The sequence below is a fragment of the Salmo trutta genome, chromosome 4 (genome assembly GCF_901001165.1).
Source record: "Salmo trutta chromosome 4, fSalTru1.1, whole genome shotgun sequence".
NCBI lineage: Eukaryota > Metazoa > Chordata > Actinopteri > Salmoniformes > Salmonidae > Salmo > Salmo trutta.
The window spans coordinates 59,402,397-59,423,600 of record NC_042960.1 but is presented as its reverse complement, the minus strand read 5'-3'; the positions used below and the strand labels follow the sequence as shown (position 1 = coordinate 59,423,600).

The 21,204-nt window shown below is 44.5% G+C and overlaps 1 protein-coding gene across 1 annotated transcript in view; it reads left to right on the top strand.

Annotated features, from left to right (window-relative positions):
• The window catches only part of grm8b (glutamate receptor, metabotropic 8b), a 212,374-nt gene that overhangs the window by 66,893 nt on the left and 124,277 nt on the right, over positions 1 to 21,204 (top strand). Inside the window, exon 3 of the mRNA XM_029751551.1 lies at positions 12,094 to 12,310. Within this exon, the coding sequence (XP_029607411.1) occupies positions 12,094 to 12,310 (217 nt within the window). The remainder of the gene's footprint in view (positions 1 to 12,093; positions 12,311 to 21,204) is intronic.

The following is a 21,204-nucleotide window of genomic DNA, read 5'->3' as shown; positions in this document are numbered from 1 at the left end:
CCCAACCCTGATCTAACCTTCTCCACAATTTTGTACCTGACCTGTTTGGAGAGCTCCTTGGTCTTCATGGTGTCGCTTGCTTTGTAGTGCCCATTGCTTAGTGGTGTTGCAGACTCTGGGGCCTTTCAGAATAAGTGTATATATACTGAGATCATGTGACAGATCATGTGACACTTAGATTGCACACAGGTGGACTTTATTTAACTAATTATGTGACTTCTGAAGGTAATTGGTTGCAGCAGATCTTATTTAGGGTCTTCATAGCAAAGGCGGTGAAAACATATGCACGCACCAGTTTTCCGGGTTTTTTTCTTTCAAATTTTTTTAAACAAGTAATTTTTTTATTTTCACTTCACCACCAATTTGGACTATTTTGTGTATGTCCGTTACATGAACTCCAAATACATTTTTTTTTAAATTACAGGTTGTAATGCAAGAAAATAGGAAAAACGCCAAGGGGGTGAATACTTTTGCAAGGCACTGTGATCTGAAAGTGATTTGAATGTTTTAAGCAAACTAAAACTGACATTAAACATGTTAGGGATTTATTGGTAATACAAATTAGAAACATTTCCTGTCTATGTATTGCTACTTATCTGTTCATTCAGCGCTGTGAAGAAAGTCATATACAATAGTTAGTGTTATCAATGGGGCTCTGATTTGAAAACTGTCTTTGATTTGCATGATCTGCATCAGAGTGCAAATTATACTGTAACATTGGGGGGTGGGTGGGGGATGTTGTATGGGCCTAATTGTAAAAGCATGTCATTTAACAGTAAAAATGTGTGACTTTTTGATGTGGTGTGAACACAACCTGTCATGATGCTGATTGTTAAACAAATCACTCTAACATGCAGGAGGGGTGAGGTCAGGCGCAGGAGACTAAGGTACGTGAAACACACGTTTAATGAACAAAGTCCAAAAGTGTCGTAAAACAAGGCAGGGTACAAAACTCAAGCGACAGGTAAGAACCCTAAATGAGTCGGGACGCAGCCCAGCAAACCCTAATGCCTAAACACAGAACGGCAGAGGAAAATCAAATCCCCAACCTACAATAAGATGACACGAAATAATCCCGCACAAACCCAAACCAAAAAACAGACAGACTAAATACCCCCACTAATGAACTAACACAAAACAGGTGTTAACCTAAAACAGACATCACCAAATGAAAAAGAAAAGGAGATCGGTGGTAGCTAGTAGGCCAGCAACGACGACCGCCGAGCGCCACCCGAACGGGGAGAGGCGCCACCTTCTGTAGACGTTGTGACAGATATGAATCCCTTAGAGCCTAAGCCTGGGGGGGGGGTTCTTCTAAGCTAACATATGGATAATTTAGCTTTTTGATTTTGAATTTTAGGACCCCTTTAGGTATCATAAAAATATATTTCAAAAATAATTTGATAAAATTGATTAACCCATAGAAAAGCATTGAATAACAGATTATTACATGGAAAAATATAGTGCATTCGGAAAGCATTCAGACCCCTTGATTTTTTTCCCACATTTTCTTACGTTACAGCATTATTCTAAAACTGATTAAATAGTTTTTTCCCCTCATCAATCTGCACACAATACCCCATAATGACAAAGAAAAAACAGTTTTTTCGAATTTATTTATTTGCAAATGTATTAAAAATAAAACCCAGAAATTTGACATTTACATAAGTTAAATATAAAATTGAAGGATAAGTACATAAGTATTCAGAACCTTTACTCGGTACTTTGTTGAAGCACTTTTGGCAGCGATTACAGCCTTGAGTTTTCTTGGGGATGACGGTACAAGCTTGGTACACCTGTATTTGGGGAGTTTCTCCCATTTTTCTCCGCAGATCCTCTCAAGCTCTGTCAGGTTGGGTCAATGGGTCTGAATACTTTCCGAATGCACTGTACATAGTAAAACATTAGAAAAAGGACAATTGTTTTAAAGTGTCTGTCCTATATCTGAGAGATTCTGAGAAAAACTTTTAATAGAGGGGTAATATTAGTGTTAGCCCAAACTGTTTGGTAGCTACAGACAGAAGTTGGCAGATCGGCAGCACTGACTTAAGACGAATCTGTGACACTTGTGAGGGTCGTAGAGAAAAACCGAGAACACCATCTCCAACACCATTTTTTATGTGTTTGTGTGTAGGCCAAACTGTTTGGACAATACAGACGTTTTTGTGAGAAGACCGATTATCTCATTGTCTGACAAACACCGCTGTAGATCTGCAACCTTTGACCGCAGATGCGGAAAGCCAACATTGGCAGATGCAATGGATTGAGACGCAGCCTATGCAAGAAATATGTCTAGCTTGAACAGATCGAATTTTATAGATAATTTTGTATTATGCTAATTCGATTTTCACGGGGTACGCAAATCGACTCTTGGGGTCTTGCCCAATGTACACGTAACTGACAAAGGGCGGTGAGCCACCACGAGCCACCAGAACAGCTTCACTGTGTCTTGGCATAGACTCTACAACTGTCTGGAAATCTATTGGAGGGATGCATTTACATTTACATTTACGTCATTTAGCAGACGCTCTTATCCAGAGCGACTTACAAATTGGTGCATTCACCTTATGATATCCAGTGGAACAACCACTTTACAATAGTACATCTATATCTTTTTTGGGGGGGAGGGTAGGGGGGGAGGGTTAGAAGGATTACTTAATCCTATCCCAGGTATTCCTTAAAGAGGTGGGGTTCCAGGTGTCTCCGGAAGGTGGTGATTGACTCCGCTGTCCTGGCGTCGTGAGGGAGCTTGTTCCACCATTGGGGTGCCAGAGCAGCGAACAGTTTTGACTGGGCTGAGCAGGAACTGTGCTTCCGCAGAGGTAGGGAGGCGAGCAGGCCAGAGGTGGATGAACGCAGTGCCCTTCTTTTGGTGTAGGGACTGATCAGAGCCTGAAGGTACGGAGGTGCCGTTCCCCTCACAGCTCCGTAGGCAAGCACCATGGTCTTGTAGCAGATGTGAGCTTCAACTGGAAGCCAGTGGAGTGTGCGGAGGAGCGGGGTGACGTGAGAGAACTTGGAAAGGTTGAACACCAGACGGGCTGCGGCGTTCTGGATGAGTTGTAGGGGTTTAATGGCACAGGCAGGGAGCCCCGCCAACAGCGAGTTGCAGTAATCCAGACGGGAGATGACAAGTGCCTGGATTAGGACCTGCGCCGCTTCCTGTGTGAGGCAGGGTCGTACTCTGCGAATGTTGTATAGCATAAACCTACAGGATCGGGTCACCGCCTTGATGTTAGCTGAGAATGACAGGGTGTTGTCCAGGGTCACGCCAAGGCTCTTAACACTCTGGGTGGAGGACACAATGGAGTTGTCAACCGTGATGGCGAGATCATGGAACGGGCAGTCCTTCCCCGGGAGGAAGAGCAGCTCCGTCTTGCCGAGGTTCAGCTTGAGGTGGTGATCCGTCATCCACACTGATATGTCTGCCAGACATGCAGAGATGCGATTCGCCACCTGGTTATCAGAAGGGGGAAAGGAGAAGATTAATTGTGTGTCGTCTGCGTAGCAATGATAGGAGAGACCATGTGAGGATATGACAGAGCCAAGTGACTTGGTGTATAGCGAGAATAGGAGAGGGCCTAGAACTGAGCCCTGGGGGACACCAGTGGTGAGAGCACGTGGTGCAGAGACGGATTCTCGCCACGCCACCTGGTAGAAGCGACCTGTCAGGTAGGACGCAATCCAAGAGTGAGCCGAGCCGGAGATGCCCAACTCGGAGAAGGTGGAGAGGAGGATCTGATGGTTCACAGTATCAAAGGCAGCAGATAGGTCTAGAAGGATGAGAGCAGAGGAGAGAGAGTTAGCTTTAGCAGTGCGGAGAGCCTCCGTGACACAGAGAAGAGCAGTCTCAGTTGAATGACCAGACTTGAAACCTGACTGATTTGGATCAAGGTCATTCTGAGAGAGATAGCAAGAGAGCTGGCCAAGGACGGCACGCTCAAGAGTTTTGGAGAGAAAAGAAAGAAGGGATACTGGTCTGTAGTTGTTGACATCGGAGTGATCGAGTGTAGGCTTTTTGAGAAGGGGTGCAACTCTCGCTCTCTTGAAGACGGAAGGGACGTAGCCAGCGGTCAAGGATGAGTTGATGAGCGAGGTGAGGTAAGGTAGAAGGTCTCCGGAAATGGTCTGGAGAAGAGAGGAGGGGATAGGGTCAAGCGGGCAGGTTGTTGGGCGGCCGGCCGTCACAAGTCGCAAGATTTCATCTGGAGAGAGAGGGGAGAAAGAGGTTAAAGCATAGGGTAGGGCAATGTGAGCAGGAACAGCGGTGTTGTTTGACTTAACAAACGAGGATCGGATGTCGTCAACCTTCTTTTCAAAATGGTTGACAAAGTCATCAGCAGAGAGGGGGGGAGGAGGGGGAGGAGGATTCAGGATGGAGGAGAAGGTGGCAAAGAGCTTCCTAGGGTTAGAGGCAGATGCTTGGAATTTAGAGTGGTAGAAAGTGGCTTTAGCAGCAGAAACAGAGGAAGAAAATGTGGAGAGGAGGGAGTGAAAAGATGCCAGGTCCGCAGGGAGGCTAGTTTTCCTCCATTTCCTCTCGGCTGCCCGGAGCCCTGTTCTGTGAGCTCGCAATGAGTCGTCAAGCCACGGAGCAGGAGGGGAGGACCGAGCCGGCTGGGAGGATAGGGACATAGAGAGTCAAAGGATGCAGAAAGGGAGGAGAGGAGTGTTGAGGAGGCAGACTCAGGAGATTGGTTGGAGAAAGATTGAGCAGAGGGAAGAGATGATAGGATGGAAGAGGAGAGAGTAGGCGGAGAGAGGGAGCGAAAGTTGCGACGGCGCAATACCATCTGAGTAGGGGCAGAGTGAGTAGTGTTGGAGGAGAGCGAGAGGGAAAAGGATACAAGGTAGTGGTCGGAGACTTGGAGGGGAGTTATGGCTGCGACACCATTCTTCCATGAGAAATTGAGAAAACGCTGTCTTAAAAACACTCCAGAATCTCCCATAAGTGTTCAATTGGGTTGAGATCTCTTGACTTCCACACACACCCTTTAAACCCCCTGTGTTCCTTTGACACCCTTCTTTCAAAGTCACTGAGATCTCTTGACTTCCACACACACCCTTTAATTAAACCCCCTCTGCTCCTTTGAGACCCCTCTTTCAAAGTCACTGAGATCTCTTATTCTAGCCATGTTAGCCAAACTAGTGGGTAACGCGCCTTTTTATAAACGACACTAAGCTTGATGGGATGTTAATTGCTTAATTAACTCAGGAACCACACCTGTGTGGAAGCACCTGCTTTCAATATACTTTGTATCCCTCATTTACTCAAGTGTTTCCTTTATTTTGGCAGTTACCAGTAGTGTATGGCTTCCAATATTCTGTAGGCACTTTGTGCTTCCCATGTTTTCTTTTAAATGTACCTCTGTTAAACTACGTGAAAACATATTTTCAGTGTTGCTCACAGCATTTGGGTTGTGGTGCAGAATAAGTTGTGTGCATAAGCACATAACAAACAAGTGCCCTTAAAAAAATACATAAGCAATGAGCATAGAAATGCATTAAAAACATAACAACAAAGAGGAACGGTGACCTTACAGTGCAGTCAATCTGTCATATTATGGAAGTCAGATTGGTCCCAGGATGCCACTGTCAACTACTGTAGGAGTGCAGGAATGATAAAGTCACATCAGATAATGTCACATATGGATGTTCCTGTGGCCAGCATCTTTTTGGGCGGAGAGAGCTTGTCAGAAAAGCTCCCAAAACCCTTAAACAGTGATAGTGGAGAAAACGAGAGAGAGAGAAGAAGGAGATAGAGGCAGAGAGGGACGAAGGTTGACGTTTATTGTCATGAATCTTGCCCTGGAGGCAGCACTGAGCAATTTCGGTTAGATGGGCCAGCTGCAAAGTCCAAATTGGCTATATTGTCAAAATTCAGGAAAACAGAAATGAGCTTCAGGTCTTAATTTAAGGTAAGGGTTAAGCATTAGCGTAATGCTTAAAATCAGATTTTTTGACTCTGTGGCTGTCAGCTAGTGAACACTCTGCAGGGCTGCCTCCAGTACACGAGCCATCCCAATAAATTCCAACCCGCAAGAGGGACGTAGCCATGGAGACTACATGGAGAGCTAAATTCAGGGGGAAAAAAACATAGACGAGACCTGGCTGTCCTGTCATGTCGAATTAGCTTTTCTCCCTCAATCTTTCTCTCAATCAATTATCATCCCTGGTCAGAGAGGAGCCACTATCAATATGGAAATGAATGGTGCGGACGGTGGGGATTTTCCTGTGTGTTTGTGGGTGTGGGTACCTGCATGAGCATGTGTATGTGAAAGAAAAATAATGGTTATAAATATGTTGATACGCACACACACACACATCTGTCTCTGTTTTCACCATTTATTGCGGCACTTGGCCTGCTGTTTGCTAGATTGTTTTAAATAAAGGTCGGTGTTGAGGTTAATGACTATTGTCAGGCCACCATATATCAGGCCACTACTGTCCCTCTAGGTGTGACAGCTCCATTAGCTGCTAAAGTGGCCCACCGTGGAAGGAGCCACATGCCGATATCTCAAAGCATAATGTTGTGTGGATGGGATAAGGACTTACATTTCTGACATACAGATGACATAAGGTCTGTCATAGTATATCATAACAGTTCATGACCACACGCATTTTGTATGTGTGAAACTGAGATAACTGTTACAGCAGTTGTGATGCGTTGTCCTGCCTTATGGTCACCTAGATAGGTGAAGCAGCAGAGTGTGTTTGTGAGCTGCAGATGTTTATGATGGAGGAATTCTCTCCCTCCGATGCCTCTCTAAATACTTGATGAGTCTCACCACTTTCTGTGGGCTACGGTACGTGGGAGTACATCTGGTGAGCCCTCAAGTCACATTTCAAAACTGATCTCGATCGCTCGCTCTATTCTTTATCCCCTCACTCACTTTCTCTCTCTTTGTCTCTTTCTCTCTCTTTCTCTCTCTTTGTCTCTCTTTGTCTCTCTCTCTCTCTCTCTCTCTCTCTCTCTCTCTCTCTGCCACCTTTTTTTCATATTCTCCTATCCCGTTTGAGAAAGATTTCTCTATCCCTCTATCGCCATTTCTTCCATCTTCCCCACTCCCTTGTTCTCTCCTCCCTCTCTCCCTATAGTGGAGGCATTTGGATGTCCACTGTAGCAGTGGAGAATTAGAGCATGATTTATCACTGGTGCTCTTAGCAGCGCTGTAAAGACACGCCACAGATTCAGCCCAGTGTCAAGTGTTTCAGCCTTCTGCTCTACAGAGTCAATCACGCAGGGCCGGATAACTGAACGGGCACGTTTGGGTTGGGGGCCCCCTGGATAGCATATGAAAACGGCATAAGAACTGGAAAAATGTGTAGAATTGCAGGAAATAAGATTTAAAACTGACAATTTTTCTCTCATCCTCTGAGCAAAATGTGAGGATAGCATGAGCTATTAATCAACAACTTTTTATTTTTGCCCCATGGCAAAATGTGTTAAAATGCAGGAAGTTATCTGTTTTCTTAAAAAGAAAGGTGGGCCCCCTAGAGGTAGGTGCCCCGAAACCCCAAATGCATTAGTCTGGCTCTGCAATCACGGCCATATTAAACTCAGCGCACACTGACCCAGAACCACCCTGATCTTCACAGTCTCACAACATCACTCCTGGAAGTACTCTACTCATGTTTGCGTTTTGTAATACCCAGAGGTCTGGGACTCGTGATAATATACTAGGAACAGTACAATATGATGGTGATGAGGATGATGAGGATGATAATGATGATGAGGATGATGATGATGATGCTGATGAGGATGATGAGGATTGTGGGGATGATGAGGATGATAATGGTGAGGATGATGATAATCAAAAGGAAGGCTTAATGTGTTGGTGGGTTTTGAGATGAAGATATCAAGATATGCTGATCTACAATATCCCTGAATTAGACCACTAATTAAAGTGGCATTCTCCCCATCTACTTGTGCCAACAACTCTCCATAGGCTACCAGCGGAATGGACGTTTCTTTCATGTCAGCTTTGAGAATGTGGTTCGTATAATGTACTAGGAGGATAAAGTGTTCTGTATGTGATTGTAATTTCCCAAGTGACATCATTATGACTGTCACATGATGACCAGACCGAACACATCGCATACATGTTATTCAATCATTGCACCCACACTGCGTCTGCGTGGCCAGGCGCTAAAATAGAAATTGGTTCTATTTATGATTCTCAACACGCTGCAAGTCCGGCCTCTCCCATCTCCTCATTGGTTTTTAGAAGCATATACACACGTGGGTGATTGATTGATGAAACTGAGGTCCACACTCCAGTCAGTTGCGGTAATGCACCTAAAGTTGGTTGCCAACCATCATATAAGAAGAAGCCTGAAGGAAGGAGGAGATATGACTAAAAACTAATTTGGTTTACCATTTTATCTGTGGATTAGTTGTCGGAGTAGAGGACCTTGTGCATTTCAGGTAAAATAACAACCCAATGTTTATATCCCGGACAAATGAGCTAGCAACAGCAAGATAGCTAGCTAAATTGCCATAAATGTTTAATGCTTTTCAACCTGTCCCCAAAATAACATAATTGGTTCTGAGTTTGTTTTGATATTTCAACCTGCGTGTCCTGATCGCGTCTGGTGCGGGTGGACAAAATCAACGTGCGCACAGTGGCGCACGTGGACGTACGTGCGCGTTTGGTCTGGTCAGCATGTCAGAGCCACCTAAAGGTGCAGACAACTAAGCATCAACGTTCCCAAACCTACACAAAAAATTGTAAAAGCAATGTACTTTGATTGGTTAAAGCAATCAATCATATATTTCTACACTGCTCAAAAAAATAAAGGGAACACTTAAACAACACAATGTAACTCCAAGTCAATCACACTTCTGTGAAATCAAACTGTCCACTTAGGAAGCAACACTGATTGACAATAAATTTCACATGCTGTTGTGCAAATGGAATAGACAACAGGTGGAAATTACAGGCAATTAGCAAGACACCCCCAATAAAGGAGTGGTTCTGCAGGTGGGGACCACAGACCACTTCTCAGTTCCTATGCTTCCTGGCTGATGTTTTGGTCACTTTTGAATGCTGGCGGTGCTTTCACTCTACTGGTAGCATGAGACGGAGTCTACAACCCACACAAGTGGCTCAGGTAGTGCAACTCATCCAGGATGGCACATCAATGCGAGCTGTGGCAAGAAGGTTTGCTGTGTCTGTCAGCGTAGTGTCCAGAGCATGGAGGCGCTACCAAGAGACAGGCCAGTACATCAGGAGACGTGGAGGAGGCCGTAGGAGGGCAACAACCCAGCAGCAGGACCGCTACCTCCGCCTTTGTGCAAGGAGGAGCAGGAGAAGCACTGCCAGAGCCCTGCAAAATGACCTCCAGCAGGCCACAAATGTGCATGTGTCTGCTCAAACGGTCAGAAACAGACTCCATGAGGGGGTTATGAGGGCCCGACGTCCACAGGTGGGGGTTGTGCTTACAGCCCAACACCGTGCAGGACGTTTGGCATTTGCCAGAGAACACCAAGATTGGCAAATTCGCCACTGGCGCCCTGTGCTCTTCACAGATGAAAGCAGGTTCACACTGAGCAAGTGACAGACGTGACAGAGTTTGGAGATGCGGTGGAGAACGTTCTGCTGCCCCTGCAACATCCTCCAGCATGACCGATTTGGCGGTGGGTCAGTCATGGTGTGGGGTGGCATTTCTTTGGGGGGCCGCACAGCCCTCCATGTGCTCGCCAGAGGTAGCCTGACTGCCATTAGGTACCGAGATGAGATCCTCAGACCCCTTGTGAGACCATATGCTGGTGCGGTTGGCCCTGGTTTCCTCCTAATGCAAGACAATGCTAGACCTCATGTGGCTGGAGTGTGTCAGCAGTTCCTGCAAGAGGAAGGCATTGATGCTATGGACAGGCCCGCCCGTTCCCCAGACCTGAATCCAATTGAGCACATCTGGGACATCATGTCTCGCTCCATCCACCAACGCCACGTTGCACCACAGACTGTCCAGGAGTTGGCGGATGCTTTAGTCCAGGTCTGGGAGGAGATCCCTCAGGAGACCATCCGCCACCTCATCAGGAGCATGCCCAGGCGTTGTAGGGAGGTCATACAGGCACATGGAAGCCACACACACTACTGAGCCTCATTTTGACTTGTTTTAAGGACATTACATCAAAGTTGGATCAGCCTGTAGTGTGGTTTTCCACTTTAATTTTGAGTGTGACTCCAAATCCAGACCTCCATGGGTTGATAAATTGGATTTCCATTGATTATTTTTGTGTGATTTTGTTGTCAGCACATTCAACTATGTAAAGAAAAAAGTATTTAATAAGATTATTTCTTTCATTCAGATCTAGGATGTGTTGTTTAAGTGTTCCCTTTATTTTTTTGAGCAGTATATATGTCAGTGTACCTCTGTTGATCTTTGTTGATTTAAGAAGATGTATTGACATTATTGTAATGTGAACTATTCTCGTAACCATTGTGTTTGTAAATATACTGAACAAAAATAACAGTGTCTGTATTAAAGCCCTTTTGTTGGGAAAAACTCTGGTTGGCTGGGCCTGCCTTCGTCATGTCAAATCCACAGATTAGGGCCTAATGAATTTATTTAAATTGACAGATTTCCTTATATGAACTGTAACTCAGTTATATGGTTGACATTGTTGCATGTTGCGTTTCTATTTTTGTTCAGTACAGTTCAGCATCTGAGCTCATTGCACCTTAGTGAACATTATCTCAACCTGTTTTGGTTTCTTTATTTGTTTTCCTTTATTGTAGTTACCTTTTGCATTATTCATGTCATTCAGTGGCTAAACTTTATGGAAGTTTGCAGTGAATTATGATAATATCTTGTGTGTGTGTGTGTGTGTGTGTGTGTGTGTGTGTGTGTGTGTGTGTGTGTGTGTGTGTGTGTGTGTGTGTGTGTGTGTGTGTGTGTGTGTGTGTGTGTGAGAGAGAGAGAGAGAGAGTAAATCTCCATGTTAGAAAGATGAGATCTATATCCAGAGGTCAATCTGATTTATCTCACTATAACACAATTCAAAGGTTGCAAAAAGGCTTTACCCCGAGGTGACCCCTATAAATCGAAATGGAATACATAAGGGCAGAGCTTGTTCTCTGAAGCCACAGTCCATTGATTGACTTTAGGGTGTATAAGCTTCAGCTCCATGCTCCCTCTTTTTAAATGATGTTCTAATGGAAAAATAAAGGCAACCACAAGCAGACTCTTTGGCCCCTGGAAAAATGAAGTTGTTCACATAGTGACCAAAGGCAATCAACCCAGATCTTAATCACTTAATGGCAGAAATTAATTAATGGTGATAATTAATCACTTGTTGCCTCTGGTACTCACTTAGCTCTTGTTATCTTATGGCTCTGAAATCCCAGCGTGTGGGAAAAAATCTAACAAAATGGATCAAGTCAATCCCAATGTTCAAGGGTTAACCTGGGACTGACAGAACGTTGGCATATCACAGGTGATTGCAATTATGTCAAACCCACCAGATGCATTTGTATTTACAGCCGGTTTAATTTGTAGCTGTCTGTGAATGAGCTGAGATCGACTCAAGCTGCCAGCCAGTGAGTGGCATTTGTATTGCTGGCAGGCCTTTGCCTGTCTTTCTTTCTTCCATTTCCCCTCTCTTTGAATGCCAATGAGACAAGCCTGTAGGGCCTGCCCGCACACCCTGGCCTTTGACTGAAGTGAAATCAATCAGGCCTTCAATCGCTCTCTAAAGGACCATTATCCAACCTTCCCTCCTTGTCTAACAGGCTATGCCTATCTGTCTGTGTGTTTTCTGTCTGTGTGTTGTCTGTCTGTCTGTCTAATACCTTACAATTCCCTCTTTACACTGTATCCAGTTGACAAGAAACAAAGCAAGGACATTGTGGAATTCTGGTTCTGAAGTTCTTTTGGGATAAAAGACTCCTAAACATGAAGAAATAAAGTTTCAAGTCAGGTGGTTCCGAAAGGTTCTGACAAAGTCACATTGATATGTCCTCTCGTTAATATCCCTATGTGTAACATATAGTAGATGTCTGGGGAGCATTTTCCGTTGTGGAATTGAACAATTACTCATTTGGCATTAAATCCTTGGCTTACACTAGGGTTTCCTTGTCTCCATAGATCCCTCAGATCAGCTATGCATCCACGGCACCCGAGCTGAGTGACAACACACGCTATGACTTCTTCTCCCGTGTGGTGCCACCGGACTCCTACCAAGCTCAGGCCATGCTGGACATCGTCACGGCGATGGGCTGGAACTATGTGTCGACCCTGGCCTCGGAGGGGAATTACGGCGAAAGTGGCGTGGAGGCTTTTGTCCAGATCTCCAGAGAGTCTGGTAGGTGTGATGGGGCTCTTTTTACTGGCACAACATGGCTACTCACTGAGGCTTTTACTCAAACTCTGATGAATATATTTTTATTTCTTCAGCTAGATATATCTGATAATTGTGGGCTGTTTTTGTAATGCCATGATGAAGGATAAACAAATGCAATTGAATCCTAAAGTCTCTTTCCCTGCTAATATACAGCAACATTTTTATTCTACTAAGAAGAACTGCTTGTTTTGGGATGTATGAGAAAAATCTCAAATGTACTGAGAAACTTGAATTGTGCTGAAAGGAAGATGTGTTCCCTTGTTTGGGAGATGTGTATTGTTGGTCAGCGTTTTACGCTCTGCCTGCATGCATTGCCCCAATGTTTGACTCAAACACTGTCTTGCCTAGTTTGGCAGAGTGCACCTCAGCATTTGCTGTCTCAACAGCAGGGGATACCTTGAAGGTTCACATGTCAAGTCGCTGAATGTCAAAATAGACTACCAGGGGACAGTCTTAGACAAAAGCCACAGAGAGCATCTCTGATTTCTCTTTTAGTCTCGCTTGTTCTTTGCTTGGAGAGACTGCTAAGGCATTAGGGTATGGCCTCTCCCATTCACCAATCAAAATGTATTTACAGCTAGCAACTATTAAAACTTGGTTACATTACGCACCAGAATAATTGATTGCTCCACAATTGTATTGATGCATCAGAGGGTATGGGAAGGGGGTGGAACATTTCAAAGGGGTCTGTGAACATTTGTATTGTGTTGATAAATGAATATAGAGATAGGTAATGTCATTGATTCTCCGTATAATCACCAGTAAGTTCACAGATGTATTTTTCTAGGGGCTGTTTCATAATCAAACTCAGTTCTCTCCAAGCCCTCTGATTAAAGAATTATGGCAGCTTTCGTCAGGGTGGACAAAAGGCCGCACATTAATTATGTTGTAATTGCTGAATATAAATTAATCAGCTGTAACATGTATGTGTGAGATTAACAGAGTGTGTGCGCTTTAGCCCGGGCCTATTATAAATGAGCTGTATCTCTGGCTAGCATGGGAGCAGGGGAGCACCAACCTAATCCTTGAGGGCCGGAGCGGTCGCAGGTTCAGCTCTCCGTGGCACTTAATGGATCAATTAGAGTTATCGATTGGCTTGAGAGTCCGCCCACCTGTTTTCTTGGGTCAGAATCAGATGCTGAGTTCACAGATACTGAGTGCAGAGTAATGTTACACCAGTGGTTCTCAAACCTCTCCTCGGGGACACCAGATATTGAAAGATTTTGTTGTAGCCCTGAACTACCTGATTCACTAGTTGACAAGTTGAATCAGGTGCGTTAGCTCTGGAATAAATAAAATACATGGAACGATTGGACAACCACTGTGTTATACAGCGCAGGCAGAAATGTAATAAGTAGAATGGACATACCACTCTGTAGTACATAGTGCAGGGTGGAATGCTGACTTTAAGGTAGTGGTTGGCATCCTCTGGTCTCACATCAAGCTGCCTGTCCTGTGCTTGTACTCTCCCCCTGAACATTCAGGAGAGTCCAGGGCTGAAAGGAAGAGTGGAAAACGAGCGGTGCTCGTTCCATACAGAACCCTCTACAGAGGGTTCTACTTGGAACCCAAAAGGGTTCTACCTGGAACCAAAAAGGGTTCTCCTATGGGGACAGCCAAAGAACCCTTTTGGAACCCTTTTTTGTAAGATTGTATCTCCTGTGTTTTGTTAGCCCTGAAATAGGTTGAAGAGATTTTCCTGTATGAGAGTCTCCCTTTGAGTCTGTCAACAGTTCCCGACTTCCAGCTGCAGCCCTAGAGCAGGCTTGGGTTAATCCCAAATAAATACAGGGTTTAACAGGCATCCAATTAGCAACTAAACTAGCACCATATAACAGAAAAACATCAATACCAGCTTTACAATGACACCTATAGCTCTTGCACCAATAGAAGTAAGCATAGCAATCTCATTTCACTCCTGGCTAAGCACCCAAAAATAATTGATGATAATATGCTGTGGGCTAATTCACCATTAATAGACATGCTGCTAACTTCCTACATTCAATTACATGTGATACCCATCTTTTTCTCTTAGGCGGTAAAATGCTGAGCGAGCCTACAAAACTGTAAATAATTCCAAGTGAATTGTGAGCCCGAATAAACAAGTGATGATGTGCATCTATTTATCAAAGCGTGTTAGCTTGATTGGCATGCACTAAGTGCAGTGACCCAGTCCATCACAGCAACCCCCTGCACACCATCACTGTAATGCCTGCTCAGCCAGGTTTCCTTGCCAAAGCAATGTAATCTCTATGTAAATGGTGTAAGCAAGCAACAGTAATCATGAGAAATGGCTGCAATATTTCCTTTAAAGGTGTGGATTAATAATAACGAGGTGCATGGGGAACACTGGAGACGGTCTCTTGAACAGCAGGGAAGAGCAGCTGTACCTCCCCGTGTATATTGTTCTCTATAATGGATGTGTTTTTTTAACGTTGTTCATCTCCTTTCAACACATGTAAATGGCATCATTTAGAGATATGACATTCATAGCTGTGCAAGTTAAGATACGATATCGTCTGTGATTTACTGTATATTGTATTGTCTGTGACTTACTGTATATTGTATCGTCTGGGATTTACTGTATATTGTATCATCTGTGATTAACCGTATATGGTATCGTCTGTGATTTACCGTATATTGTGTCATCTGTGATTAACTGTATATAGTATCGTCTGTGATTAACCGTTTACGGCCTGAGATTCACAGCATGAGGATGAGGTGCCGGTGGGTTGGATGCCTTTTGCTGTTTTTGGTGTTGAAGGGGATATCTTGCTGGGATATCTTACTTCCCAAATATAGGTGTGCCAAGCTTATATCGTCAGACCCAAGAAGACTTGATGCTGTAATCGCTGCCAAAGGTGCTTCAACAAAGTACTGAGTAAAGGGTCTGAATACTTATGTAAATGTGATATTTAAGTTCTTTATTTTTTATATATTCGCAAAAATTTCAAAAAAACTGTTTTTGCTTTGTCATTATGAATTATCGTGTGTAGATTGATGAAGGGAAAAAAACGATTTCATTAATTTTAGAATAAGGTTATAACGTAACAAAATGTGGAAAAAGTCAAGGGATCTGAATACTTCCCGAATGCACTGTTCAAGATCTTCTACTGTAGTCATTCAGTAGGGAAAAGAAAAGGATGAGTGTAGGCTACACTGTAAAGGTTCACCTTTTTGAATAAAGCCTCATATGACCATTGCTGTACTGTATGTTAATCACGGGCATGGCCTTATTCATGAATACATCCAATTGTGAATATGACTGAATGGCACTATATCAAATAAATATGCATGCTAAAGCAATGTTTAATTCATATACAGTATGAACGGTGAGAAGAGTACCAGAAGAGGACTGGCCTCCCTGTTGACGGATGGTCTATGGGGAACAAGTCTAATGACTAGACCAGAGGAGGATCCCAGGAGCAGTGCCACTCTCAACCCCTCTGGAGCATGATCTTCATGGAAACAGGGACAGATACCCATACTGTGGCATTGGGATAGACTTTCGGACAAACAGTCCAGTATCTCGATGTGTTAACCCAAGGAGGGCTGCCCTGACAGCCAGGTTAAAGAGCATGTTGGCCTGCACTCACTGTGATGCTCATGCTGCAGAGAAATACAGTAGAGAGGGCTAATATTTCACTTATAATTCACTGTATCACAATTCCAGTGGGTCAGAAGTTTATATACACAAGTTGAATGTGCCTTTAAACAGCTTGGAAAATTCCAGAAAATTATGCCATGGCATTAGAAGCTTATGATAGGCTAATTGACATCATTTGAGTCAATTGGAGGTGTACCTGTGGATGTATTTCAAGGCCTGCCTTCAAACTCAGTGCCTCTTTGCTTGACATCATGGGAAAATCATAAGAAATCAGCCGAAACCTCAGAAAAAAATTGTAGACCTCCACAAGTCTGGTTCATCCTTTGGGGCAATTTCCAAACATCCTAGAGATGAATGTACTTTTGTGCGAAAAGTGCAAATCAATCCCAGAAGAACAGCAAAGGACCTTGTGAAGATGCTGGCGGAAACAGGTACAAAAGTATATATATACACAGTAAAACGAGTCCTATATTGACATAACCTGAAACGCCGCTCAGCAAGGAAGAAGCCACTGCTCCAAAACCGCCATTAAAAAGCCAGACTACGGTTTGCAACTGCACATGGAGACAAAGATCGTACTTTTTGGAGAAATGTCCTCTGGTCTGATGAAACAAAAATACAACCGTTTGGCCATGTCACATCCTGACCATAGAAAGCTTTTCTTTTCTATGGTAGAGTAGGTCAGGGCGTGATTGGGGGTTGTTCTAGGTTATATTTTCTGTGGGATTCTAGGTTTATTTTCTACTTGGTGATTTATATGATTCCAATTAGAGGCAGCTGGTTATCGTTGTCTCTAATTGGGGATCATACTTAAGTAGCATTTTTTCCACCTGGCTCAGCGCTCAGCGCGCCTGGTCTCCAGTGCGCCTCCTCGGTCCAGGATATCCTGCGCCAGCTCTACGCACTGTGTCCCCAGTGCGCCTTCACAGCCCAGTGCGTCCTGTGCCAGCTCCCTGCACTTGCCGTGCGATGGTGGTCATCTGTCCAGGACGCGTTGTGCCAGCTCTACGCTCCAGACCTCCAGTGCGCCTCCACGGTCCAGTATATCCTGCACCGGCTCTACGCACTGTGTCCCTAGTGCGCCTTCACAGCCAAGTGCATCCTGTGCCAGCTCCCCGCAATTGCCATGCGAAGGTGGTCATCTGTCCAGGACGAATTGTGCCAGCTCTACGCCCGAGGCCTCCAGTGATGAGCCATGGTATGGAGTCTCCAGCGACGGTCTGCAGTCCAGAGCCTCCAGCGACGGTCGGCAGTCCAGAGCTTCCGGCGACAGTTCCCAGTCCAGAGCTTCCAGCGACGGTCGACAGTCCAGAGCTTCCGGCGGCAGTTCCCAGTCCAGAGCTTCCGGCGACAGTTCCCAGCCCAGAGCTTCCGGCGACAGTTCCCAGCCCAGAGCTTCCGGCGACAGTTCCCAGTCCAGAGCTTCCGGTGTCAGTTCCCAGTCCGGAGTTTCCGGCGACGTTTCACAGTCCGGAACCTCCAACGACGGTCCACAGTCCGGAACCTCCAACGACGGTCCACAGTCCGGAACCTCCAACGACGGTCCACAGTCTGGAACCTCCAAGGACGGTCCACGGCCCGGAACCTCCAACGACGGCCCACGGTCCGGAACCTCCAGAGACAGCCCACGGTCCGGAACCTCCTGAGACGGTCAACGGTTTGGGACCTCCAGCTCTAAGGCCAGAGTCTTCTTCTGCGTTGGTGCCCAGTCCAGGCACAGCGTCCAGTCCCGCTCCATGGCCAGAGCCTTCCCCTGCGCTGATGCTCAGTCTAAGCACGGCGTCCAGTCCAGCTCCAAGGCCAGAGTCTTCTTCTGCGTTGGTGCCCAGTCCAGGCACAGTGTTCAGCCTGGGTCCATGGCAGCAGCCACCATAGCTAGCGGATCCGCGGGATGAGCGGGTTCTTCGTCCCACACCAGCACCGCCCCCGATGCTGGTGGATCTGCGGGATGAGCGGGTTCTTTGTCCCGCACCAGAGCTGTTTTTTTTATCTGATTCTACTGCTGGCATGGCTCTATGTAGTACTGTGCGCCTCCCAAAGTCTGTTCTGGACTTTGAAGAGAACTAGTGGCATGTCTTGTGGGGAACGGGTGTCCGAGTAGTTTAAACAGACAGCTCAGTACATTCAGCTTGTCAACACCTCTTACAAAAACAAGTTGTGATGAAGTCAATCTCTCTTTCACTTTGAGCCATAAGAGATTGACATGCATGTCATTAATGTTAGTTCTCTGTGTAATTTTAAGGGCCAGCCATACTGCCCTGTTCTGAGCACACTGCAACTGTCCTAAGTCCCTCTTTGTGGCACCTGACCACGCTACTGAGCAGTAGTCTAGGTGCAACAGAACTAGGGCCTGTAGGACTTGCCTTGTTGATAGTGTTGGTAAGAAGGTAGAGCAGTGCTTTATTATGGACAGACTTCTCCCCATCTTAGCTACTGATGTATCAATATGTTTTGACCATGACAGTTTACAATCCAGCATTACTCCGAGCAGTTTAGTCACATCAACTTGCTCAATTTCCACATTATTCATTATGAGATGTAGTTGAGGTTTAGGGTTTAGTGAATGATTTGTTCCAAATACAATGCTTTTAGTTTTGGAAATATTTAGGACTAACTTATTCCTTGGACACAGTCTTGTACCCTTAACAACCTCTTACATCTAGATGTTCCGCTAGCGGAACGCGAATTACAAACTCCTCAAAAATCCCAAAACTTCACAATTTTTCAAACATATGACTATTTTACACCATTTTAAAGACAAGACTCTCCTTTATCTAACCACATTGTCCGATTTCAAAAAGGCTTTACAATGAAAGCAAAACATTAGATTATGTCAGGAGAGTACCCAGCCAGAAATAATCAGACACCCATTTTTCAAGCTAGCATATAATGTCACAAAAACCAAAACCACAGCTAAATGCAGCACTAACCTTTGATGATCTTCATCAGATGACACTCCTAGGACATTATGTTATACAATACATGCATGTTTTGTTCAATCAAGTTCATATTTATATCAAAAACCAGCTTTTTACATTAGCATGTCACGTTCAGAACTAGAATACCTAAATTACTCACGATAAATGTTCACAAAAAACATAACAATAATTTTAAGAATTATAGATACAGAACTCCTTTATGCAATCGCGGTGTCCAATTTTAAAATAGCTTTTCGGTGAAAGCACATTTTGCAATATTCTGAGTAGATAGCCCGGCCATCATCGCTAGCTATTTTGACACCCACCAAGTTTGGCACTCACCAAACTCAGATTTACTATAAGAAAAATTGGATTACCTTTGCTGTTCTTCATCAGAATGCACTCCCAGGACTTCTACTTCAACACCCAATGTTGTTTTGGTTCCAAATAATCCATAGTTATATCCAAATAGCGGCTTTTTGTTCTTGTGTTCAAGACACTATCCGAAGGGTGACGCGCCGGTGCATATCGTGACAAAAAATGTCAAAATATTCCATTACCGTACTTCGAAGCATGTCAAACGCTGTTTAAAATTTTTCTCGTAAAATAGCGATAATATTCCGACCGGGAGACCTTGTTTTCGTTCAAAGACTGAAAATAGAAAATGGTGTCTTCACATGCACGCGCACGACCGTGTCATTGTTCTCAGATCGACCACTTTTCAAAACCCTACTGTTTCTCGCCCGGGGACTGCAGAGTCATCATTCCCCGTTCTGGCGCCTTCTGAGTGCCTATGGGAGCCTTAGAAAATGTCACGTTACAGCAGAGATCCTCTATTTTCCATAAAGATGCTATAGAAGGACAAGAAATGGTCAGAGAGGGCACTTTCTGTATGGAATCTTCTCAGGTTTTGGCCTGCCATATGAATTCTGTTATACTCACAGACACCATTCAAACAGTTTTAGAAACTGTAGGGTGTTTTCTATCCACATCTACTAATTATATGCATATTCTAGTTTCTGGGCAGGAGTAATTACCAGATTAAATCGGGTACGTTTTTTATCCGTCCGTGAAAATACTGCCCCCTATCCTAAACAGGTTAACCTTTTTTCAACTAATTATCATATTGTTTGATTAAATTTGACTTCATTAATATAATGGGTAATCCAGGAATGTCACGAGTTAATTGACACAAGAAAACTGTACAGATCGCAATGGCTGCAATGAATTGCAAAATTACTTCCGGGGTCCACGGAGCTCCTCTTCCTCCTTACCACTCTATACAGAATAAATGTAGTACTCATTATAATACATCATAAATACAAAAACGACTTCAAAAACACTGTGGAGACAGGCTAATATACTGTAGCATTTCTTTTTAATTTGCAGTCTCATCCCATCATAGGCCCCCCTGCCACTTGCCTGATTAAAAGTGGGTAGTCTAGAAGTCCCTGCCCCGCATCGCTGAGCTAGCTGGCTCTAATCAACTGGGCTCACAATCAATTATCTACACCTGGAACATAACTGCAGGACCCCCGAGGCTTCTCTCCAGACCCGAGGGCCTCGGAGGAAAAGCGTATCTCCTCATGTTAAAAGTCAGTAATGACTCCATCAGTATTACACAGAGAAAAATAACCTCCCACAGGATAAATACAGATAGTAACAGTAAACGTGTCTCGCTGCCAGGCTGGTTAAAATGATGGCAAACTTTCAAAAGGGGCTGAGTTTCTGACCTCATTGGCAGGGATAAACTGTCATGGATTAGGAACGCATTTACATAATATCATGGAAAATGGAATTTAGTCTCCAGAACCACCTCGTTTGAACTACCATATATTTTGTACAGCAGAACCACTAACACCCATGTAAAAAATAACAAAATGTCTTTAAGAAATAATTTCTAAAGCCTGGTAATCCTATTAGGGTTAGATTAAGTATATTTTCTCCCCGCGTACCTTTGAAGTTTGAAACTTATTTTTGCCAACAGCTCCTACTTCCTTCCCCCCTGTGCTAACACTTTGCCCACCTGGGGTTGGCCCAGTCAAGCTGTTTCCACGGAAACCGCTGTGTGACAGATTATGTCATTATTGACACTGCAAAATTGGAAGGAACCACTTCCCCTTGACTGTAGGGGTCAGCAAATCCCAAACATGCTCAGATCATACCAATGAGGTCCAAACGTGTGGATCGGTAGTGGAGTGGTTGTGGAGCAGTAGTGCTTTTGGTAGTGGAGTGGTAGCGATTGTGGTACTGGTAGTGGAGCATTAGTGGTTGTGGTAGTGGAGCATTAGTGGTTGTGGTTGTGGTAGTGGAAGTGGTAGTTGTAGTGG